Genomic DNA, 9,011 nt, shown 5'->3' on the forward strand with positions numbered 1-9,011 from the left:
TCTGTTTAAATTTTATAGAAAAAACAATCATTGCTGCTGGTTTTATTTTTATATACTTTTGTTTAGCTTTTCTTGTAGATTATTTATATATTCCTGTTTGGCAGGAGCACATGTATGAACAGCTGAACAGTTCGTTATACGCTTATTTATGTATGCCATCCTCAAATTCAAATAAAAATAATTTTGAAAAATTGCCTGAGTTCCCTCCATTCTCAACAGCACCAAGTACCAGCTCTCTGAGCGATTTTTCCCTGCACAAATGTATTTTCTAAGCCAAAAAAGCTCACTCTTTGGGTTACGGATCAATGTGCTTAATCAATGTGCTGTGCTTCCCGTCGGCCTGTTGCGCAGAGTGAAGACGGTGCTGGAGAAAGGGGGCTGTAGCAGGACTCCCTGGCACAGTCTTTCAGTCGGGAGCCTTTGAGACCATGTGCCTTCTTACCTTGCTATGTGTGAAAAGCTGTGTGTCCAACCGCAATCACAGTGCAGCAGTCCCATGGTCTCCACACACCACTGACAGCTGTTACAGGAGGATAATAATCCATCCATCCATCCATCCAGTTTCAGTAACCATTGAGCAGGGTCGCGGTGAACCGGCACCTGTCCTGGAAGCATTGGGTGCAAGGATGGAGGGGGTGGAGGTACACCATGGCCGGGAAGCCAATAGAGGACAACAACAACAACAACAACAATAATGATAATAATACACACACATTTTCTGAACCGCTTGTCCCATACGGGGTCGCGGGGAGCCAGAGCCTAACCCGGCAACTCAGGGCGTAAGGTTGGAGGGGGAGGGGACGCACCCAGGACGGGACGCCAGTCCGTCGCAAGGCACCCCAAGCGGGACTCGAACCCCAGACCCACCAGAGAGCAGGACCCGGTCCAACCCACTGCGTCACCGCGCCCCCGTATAATAATAATAATAATAATAATAATAAATTGTATTGTAGATTGATAATCCCTTAAAATCAGTTAACAATGAGTACAAATAAATGTAGCATGGATTAAACCTGATGGATAAATCTTCAGCATGTTGTCTGGAATATGTACAATTTGACATGACACTTCTACAATATTTGTAACTATATATAATAATAATAATAATAATAATAATAATTCTGCATGAGCTCTTTACTGCTTGCAGAATCAAAACAATGTAGCAAGAAATACTCAGCCACTGACAACTGTTATGTATTTCGTACAACATTGATTGTCGTACTGCAGTATTTACTACGAAAAATGGACCGTTATGAACGAGTGTATGGAAATGACAACTGACTGTTGTAACACAGTTGGTTCCAAATGGGGATTTTCAGTAAATTCTGTCATATTTCTTACGTACATTTTGCAAAATGTCAAAGCTATACGTGTAAAATGTAACATACAACAATAATAATATATAATCTTGTCAAGCAGAATCTCAATGTATCTGACGTCAGACGTGGTACTACTAGTTTAACGGTTTTCCCTCAGTCAAACGTTCGTGCAAAACCCCTCGTTAGAAGCGATTTGCGAATTTTAAACTTTCCTATAAAAACAATGCAGCCCAATTTAAAGAATAAAAAATATTTAAATATTCATTAAAAACGTTTTAAAAACACGTTCCTTCCGATAACACAACATTCAAACGAAAAATACCGCACTATCCGTTTACAAAGTAGGAACTGTCCACCCGCATTTGTTTCCCCAACGGAAGATATTGGCTGCGGAACAACGGAAGTTTTCTAGAGGTCGCCATGTGACCGCCTGCCTTCAGCGCAAACGGTACCGGCAGTGGGGCAGTGGAGTCGTTGAGAATGACTTGCTAGTGTGAAGATTGTTCTTTTTCTACAAAACGCTTTTTACTCGTGTCTCATTTTTGTGACGTTCCCTATGTGACATGTCCAAATACCGTATATTGCAACCTTCGTAACTCAATGATAGTTGTGCGCGTCAGACTCAGGTAAAAGTAGCAGTTATGTCATGATGATGACGACGACGACACAGTGAATAGTGAGCTGGTTATAAACATTGCGTGTTTTATCTTACAATCTTATTATATCTGTCTCAGAAGGACACGGGACACTTGCCTGACATGACCTGCAGGGGCTGCAGAAGGTGTCAGTCCTAAATACCTTGTGTGTGTGAGTGAGTGCTCGAGGAGTTGATTGGTGAGGAACCCCCGGCAGCAGCATCCGGCCATGCCCTTGGCAGACTTCCTGGGGGCTCTCAAAGACAACCCGTACTTTGGGGCGGGCTTTGGCCTGGTTGGGGTGGGCACCGCGTTGGCCTTGGCCAGGAAAGGCGCTCAGGTGGGCATGGTTTTCTTTCGCCGCCACTACATGATAACCCTGGAGGTGCCTAGTCGAGACAAGAGCTACCACTGGCTGCTGAGCTGGATCACGAAGCACGCCAAGCACACGCAGCACCTGAGCGTGGAGACGTCGTACCTGCAGCACGAGAGCGGCCGCGTCAACACGCAGTTTGACTTCCACCCCAGCCCCGGGAACCACATTATCTGGTGAGGCGGCAGCGGCGTTCGGAGACACCCGTGCTATTTAATTCCAGCTTCTCCGGTTCCGCTCCTCTCACAGGCTCACCTGTTCTTGCAGGTACAAGCGTAAGTGGATCCGAGTGGAGAGGACCCGCGAGAAGCAGATGGTGGACCTCCACACCGGCACTCCCTGGGAGTCGGTCACCTTCACCGCCCTAGGAAGGGACCGCGACGTCTTCTTCAGCATCCTGCGGGAAGGTACGTTCGCGGAGCGGCACGTCTCTTCGTGCAGTGCTGTCGAAGAGCTTCTTCGTGGATTCTTCGCCCGGTCGCCTTACAGAACACGATTTTGACCTCGCGAATCAAACCTTGCACCTGCTTTGTGTTCCTGTTGTGTAGGGGGTTACTTGTTTTTCGCTAAAGTGCCGCTTGGCGCACGGTTTGTCCCGATGGTTTGCAAGGACTGAAAATGTTCTCCGATTCACTTTGTGGCACCGCAGCAAGGGAGCTGGCGTTAAAGCAGGAGGAGGGCCGCACCGTCATGTACACGGCTATGGGTGCGGAGTGGAGGCCCTTCGGGTTCCCCCGGCGCCGCCGGCCGCTCCGATCCGTCGTGCTGGAGCACGGCATCGCCGAGAGGATCGTGGACGACGTCAAGGAATTTATCGCCAACCCCAAGTGGTACATAGAGCGAGGTGCGTACCTCGAGACCGGTGCAATTGCTGAGGAGGTGGTTTCGTGATGGAAAATTCATGCTTGGACTTCAATTAGGGAATTATTTACATTTATTAATTCAGCTGATGCTTTTCTCCAAAGTGACTTACAGTGTTAATCTACTTCCAATTATTTACCCATTTGTACAGCTGGGTAATTTTAAGGGTAAGTACCTTGCTCAAGGGTACCATAGCTGGAGGTCGGGATCAAACCTGCAACCTTTGGCTTCAAAGGCGGCAGATCTAACCACTACACTACCAGCTGTCCCACGATTATAGTTGTTACTTTATCATTATTGACGAAATTAGCTGACAATCATATACAGACAGCTTGCAGTTATTAAGCAGTTGTACAACAGGATGTTCTTACCAGAGAAATCCAGGTAAGTACATCTCTCAAGGGTACAATAGCAGGAGATGAGCTTCAGACTGGGGACCTTCAGGTGGGAAAACCACAGCGCAGACACTACGCGACCTGCTGCCCCGTTAAATACGGCCGTTTGCGTGAATTGCTGAGGTTACTACTACCTGTGTAAAAGAAGTTAACGGTGAATCTGTGAATAACATAGCGTGTCAGCCGACTGTCAAAGTGTAACCTGATGTGGAAAGTTGAGTTAAGAAGGCCGGGCCATCGTGTGTTCGTTCTCAGTCCCCGTGCCTTTCTTCAGGGATTCCTTACCGGAGGGGCTACCTACTCTACGGACCCCCTGGATGTGGCAAGAGCAGCTTCATGTGAGTACTTTTTATATGGAGAGTTAAACGGATACATGGATGGATGGACAGAAAGTTTAGTCCTCATTGAAACTGCACGAGGCTGCAGCAGCTCGTATAAAACAAGTAGGCGAAACAGGGAAGTAGGAACATAAAAGGACACGGATAATAACTTACCCCCATTGACATAAATATCACGTTAGGACTTGTGTTATGGCTGTTTTCGGACAGTTTGTAGCTCCCACTGTCTGCCACTTTTAATACTTTGAATAATAATAACAATGATGATGATATTTTTAACATGCAGTTAGAATTGAGCCGCTGACACTGTCTTTGGTGCTAAAGGACACAGTAAGCACTACACACACACTATCTGAACCGCTTGTCCCATACGGGGTCGCGGGGAACCGGAGCTTAACCCGGCAGCTCAGGGCGTAAGGCTGGAGGGAGGAGGGGACACACCCAGGACGGGACGCCAGTCCATCGCAAGGCACCCCAAGCGGGACTCGAACCCCAGACCCACCGGAGAGTAGGACCCAGTCCAACCCACTGCGCCACCGCGCCCCCTGGGATACAATAAGCAGCACTCTTCAAATCTGAATTAGGAGACAAGGCTTAATGAAATAGTACCTCAACCACAGTGAACACGAAATACTTGTTACTTGTAGGAAACGATTAGTTGCAAGGTGTACGTAGTGGAATGTCAGGGAGCATGATGGGAATGTACGCTGTACCCAGAGGTCTATCTTTGTGCTGCAGAACGGCTTTGGCGGGAGAGCTGGGCTACAGCATCTGCCTGATGAGCCTGAGCGACCGCAGCCTGTCTGACGACCGGCTCAACCACTTGCTGAGCGTGGCCCCGCAGCAGAGCATTATCTTGCTGGAGGATGTGGACGCTGCTTTCATCAGCCGCGAGCTGTTGCCCACAGAGAGTATGGCACTTGGGGACGGGCGTTGGGATGGGCCACCTTTTGTTTTGGGCCGGAGATCGGAAAGGCTAAGATGTTACTTCATCAGTGCTTGGTGCTGTATGCCAATATGTTCCCTCTAAATTCTACACAATTCAGCAACAAACTACTTGTCTATTATACAAGACTTTTAACCATAGCTGAAATATGTGCTCTATGTTGCCAAATTTGTATTTATTAATCCAAAGCGACTTACAGTGTTAATCTATTTACCATTATTTACCCATTTATACAACTAGGTAATTCTACTGGAGCAATTTAGGGTAAATATCTTGCCCAAGGGTACTACAGCTGGAGGTGGGGATCGAACCCGTGACCTTTTGGGTCCAAAAGCAACAGTGTTACCCACTATACTACCAGCTGTCCCCTAGTTTTAAGTGGTCCATCATGAGACAAATTATAAGAGAGTGAAAAGAAGTGTCAGCAGGACAAAGACATGACATTACATATCGGGCCCATAGGAGCAGGCAGCCTCCAGGCAGTTTACAGTAACTGTTGCTCAACGCTCTGCCATGTGTGAGCGGTTAATGATGTGTGTGTGTGCGCCGCTTACGGGAACATTACTCTGTAGTGGTAATTATAGTGCTAAGGGTCTCTTATTGTCAAATAAGCAAGTCTTTCTCCTTCTATTTAGCCTTGTTGTGTGAAAATCATTTCTCTCACAAGAACAACTGAGCACTGTGAACGAAGTGTAATGAACATCCATCCATCCATCCATCCACTGTTTACTCAGTATGATTTATTTTAGTTCTCCAGCTAGTCATCAACAGTCACTCGATGAGAAAGTAACCCAGCTTAGCAGTTGGGGAGATGGTGACTCGGTGGAGATGATCACCAAGTAAAACCCAATGTGTCTGTGTCCCCCAGACCCCCTGGCTTATCAGGGCATGGGCAGACTCACCTTTAGTGGGCTCCTCAACGCCTTGGATGGTGTGGCCTCCTCAGAAGCCCGAATTGTTTTTATGACGACCAACTTCATCGACAGGTAAGGTTTGCAGGTTCCTGCCAGCCTCGTGGGCATGTTCCGGCAGCACGTGGGAGTGTGGTGACACCAGTAGGGGGCAGCATGGGTTCTACTTTTTTGAATTCCTGCAGTACTGTTGGTGAAGGGTTCAGCATGTGTTGAATATGGTTGCTATAGAAACTTTTTAAAGAAAATAGCTGCGTTTGTGCCCTGTGAATGGCAGAGGAACGAAAGACTGAATGTTACTTATGGGGGTTCATTGGGCAAATACGACGCCGTAGATCTCCTTGCTTGACTCTTCACGAGCACTCGTCAAATCCCCAAACACATTATCTGACTTTTCAGTACAAAGTTTTCCTTCACTTGAAGTTCATTTATAAGAATCCTTCTCACTCCAGAGGACCTTCACAGGATGTTCCCAGGATCACCTCGGCAGTGTTTTAAGTGCACATCCTCTCCAGGCACTTTGACACATTTATTCCTGGAGAGTGATAAGACACACATTTACTGGACCGGGGTTCACACAACCATCCAGGAAACCTTTAGCCAAAAATTAATTTCTCCCCAACTCTTGTCCTGTTAAATCGCAACCCAGACTACTTTCATGAGGTCATGGTACGTAGTACATCTACTACATCGGCTAGTATATCTAGTAATCTACTCTTATATATTTGTTTATTTCTTAATCTACTCTTACATATTTTAAGGAATGTGTTTTAAACCTCTTTTCTACACCTAAAGTTCCCTCTAAACCTACAGATGAGTGAAGTGTTTCAATTTTTTCCACTTGAAAATTTAGATTTGAATGACGATTACACTGAATTCTGGAATACGCGGACACTGATCTGGAAGTCATTAGGAAGTGCTGCATGATCGTACCTCTGATATATTGTAAAACCTTTTGACCCCGAGCCCTCGCTCTTTGTCTGTGTACATAATTTACTTTTCCCCAGTGTACTGTCTATCTGTATGTTATTTTGACCCAGTGCTGTGCATAAAACCAATTTTAAAAATACTTAATATTTTCTTCACAGTCTGGTATGGTTGTTACTCTCCCTAGGTTGGACCCGGCGCTAATCCGGCCTGGACGGGTTGACCTGAAGCAGTACGTGGGCTACTGCTCTCGCTGGCAGCTGGCCCAGATGTATGGGCGGTTTTACCCTGGTGAGCCTGCAGCAGAGGGGGAGCGGTTTGCTGAGCGTGCACTAGCAGTACAGCCTGAGCTCAGTGCTGCCCAGGTACAGGGACACTTCATGCTTTACAAGATGGATCCAGCAGGGTCCATAGAGAACGTGGAGAAGATCGAGCACTGAGAACTTCTGAGGTGTTCCAGGAAGGTGACCACGATGACGCTGACTGTGATGGAAGCCCACTGGGGCTGGAGGACACTGCGTTTAACTGGCGAATAAATTGCTCCCAGCTCTGGACTTCGCAGCTCTGGTTGATCCACACAGATGCTGAAACACGATGAAATTATGTGGAAAATGCGCAAGATAATTTTACCAACTATCACTGCTGTAACCAACTGTTTTCACTGTGTACATTTCTTCTGTGGCCAGTATTTTAAAATAGATTTATATTTCATTCCTTTTAATCCACGTTCTTCCTTATTTGACGTACCTGTATGGTTTCCCATTGCTGAACAGACACCACGATGTCCGTTGCGAGTCCTGCGAGTTGCTTTTAATCTCTTGCAACAGAAAAAAATCCACAACATGCACGCTATTTCTGCTGTGCAGCCCTTGACTCATTTTCATGTTCATCCTGATAATGAAGTCATCCTCACTGAGCACAGATATAAAAGTCAAAACATGAACAACATGCACAGCGCAACCAAAGGTAATCGTTCAGAGATGGTATTTACCCAAAGGTGTTATAGTCATTAAGTGACGGTCAATACGAAATGAATATACAGTGGGCCGTATGCATTTTGTGTGTGTTCTGCGTTTTCTGTGAGTGTAGTGCAGTGAGGGGCCAGCGACTGTTTGAATTGCCCTCGTCCTTTCAGGCTCCGTATCGGACTGCAGCGCCCGCAGACCTTCAGCACCTATCACCGAGTAGCCGCCACTTCCTACAAGAGCAAGTGTCACTTGACTGTTGCTATCGTGACCATCAGCATTAGCTAGCGTGCGTGACCTCAACTGCGCTCTGCATCCAGTCTCTTATTGGCCTCCAATGTCAAACTCGTGACGCTAATGGGTGGGGTCTCTTCCTCTTTCCATCACCTAAATAAAGTAGTATGGATAAAGAGCAGACCGTGACAAAGAAGGAGGGGTCAGTTTGACAGGTTCAGCAGCGGATCGTCTGTCCTGTCTTTGGCGGTCAGTAGAAATATTCCCTAGGAAGATCTACATGAAACTCGTGACAGGATGGAGGCTGGACTAACTGCTGATCCTTCTTATGATAAAGAGCAGTAGCTAAAGATGTACGTGTTTTGTTGGATAGGGAAGTGCTACGCTGCCTGTGACATCTCTTTTTAGGGTCCTTGAAGATTAAACACTTCTTTTTTTTGGTGGGGGGGGGGGGTGTGCTTCGTTCTGATCTTCCTCTCTGGCCACGGTCCCTAGAATGCATTAATGGCCGTTCAGCAGTGGCCCCAGCCGTGGACTGGAGTCTTCTCCAGTACTATTGAACCGGTCCAAGGTGCTCAGGCTTTGAAAGAATGAGAAGGGAGCCGTCAGCACGAACGTAACACCTCAAGTTCGTCACGAGAAGCGCTGTTCCTTAAATGAGATGTGTGTCCGAAGGTCAGCATTCTAGTCAGCCCGTTGGGGTCTTCAAGTCACTGCTGATATTCTTCTAAAGATGTTCAAGTGCAAAGAGACATTGCTGCTTCACTCTTCTGCAGGGTGCAAGTTTGGTGAAATGCAAGCTTACTCCAGGAAAAGTGGTGAACCCCTAAACTGTGCGGGGTGGTGGAACAGTGCATCCTGTAGAAATCCTTGCATTGGCTCCTGGTCTCTTATAGAGTTGATTGTAAAATCCTACTTTTGACCTATAAGGCAATACATGGCATTGCTCGGCCTTACCTTTGTGAGATCATTAATTTTTATATCCCAGGACGATATCTCCGTTCATTAGATGCAGGTTACCTTAAAGTACCTGTGATCTATAAGACCTCAGTAGGAGGTCGCACCTTTAGTTATAGAGAACCTAAACTGTGGAATAGTCTACCAGTT

At 46.7% G+C, this 9,011-nt stretch overlaps 1 protein-coding gene across 2 annotated transcripts; it reads left to right on the plus strand.

Moving 5' to 3' along the window:
• Positions 1–1,740: 1,740 nt before the first annotated feature.
• Positions 1,741–8,003, plus strand: bcs1l (BC1 (ubiquinol-cytochrome c reductase) synthesis-like). Of its 2 annotated transcripts, none has more exons than XM_018735451.2 (8): positions 1,741–1,945; positions 2,057–2,503; positions 2,595–2,734; positions 2,977–3,171; positions 3,858–3,921; positions 4,660–4,832; positions 5,736–5,853; positions 6,893–8,003. In XM_018735451.2, exons 2-8 carry the CDS (start codon positions 2,184–2,186, stop codon positions 7,143–7,145), a joined length of 1,263 nt encoding a protein of 420 aa, XP_018590967.1. In that variant the 5' UTR covers positions 1,741–1,945; positions 2,057–2,183; the 3' UTR covers positions 7,146–8,003. The 2 variants fall into 2 exon arrangements, with proteins under 2 accessions (XP_018590967.1, XP_018590966.1); XM_018735450.2 differs by having other exon boundaries at positions 1,742–1,945; positions 2,054–2,503.
• Positions 8,004–9,011: the final 1,008 nt, after the last annotated feature.

Source organism: Scleropages formosus, chromosome 21 (assembly GCF_900964775.1).
Source record: "Scleropages formosus chromosome 21, fSclFor1.1, whole genome shotgun sequence".
Classification (NCBI taxonomy): Eukaryota; Metazoa; Chordata; class Actinopteri; order Osteoglossiformes; family Osteoglossidae; genus Scleropages; species Scleropages formosus.

Excerpts from the sequence above, each read along its gene's own strand:
- bcs1l (XM_018735451.2), top strand. The coding sequence starts at position 2,184 with ATGCCCTTGGCAGACTTCCTGGGGGCTCTCAAAGACAACCCGTACTTT. Across the intron at positions 2,504-2,594 it reads CCCGGGAACCACATTATCTG|GTACAAGCGTAAGTGGATCC; the intron begins GTGAGGCGGCAG and ends CTGTTCTTGCAG. Across the intron at positions 3,922-4,659 it reads TGTGGCAAGAGCAGCTTCAT|AACGGCTTTGGCGGGAGAGC; the intron begins GTGAGTACTTTT and ends TTTGTGCTGCAG.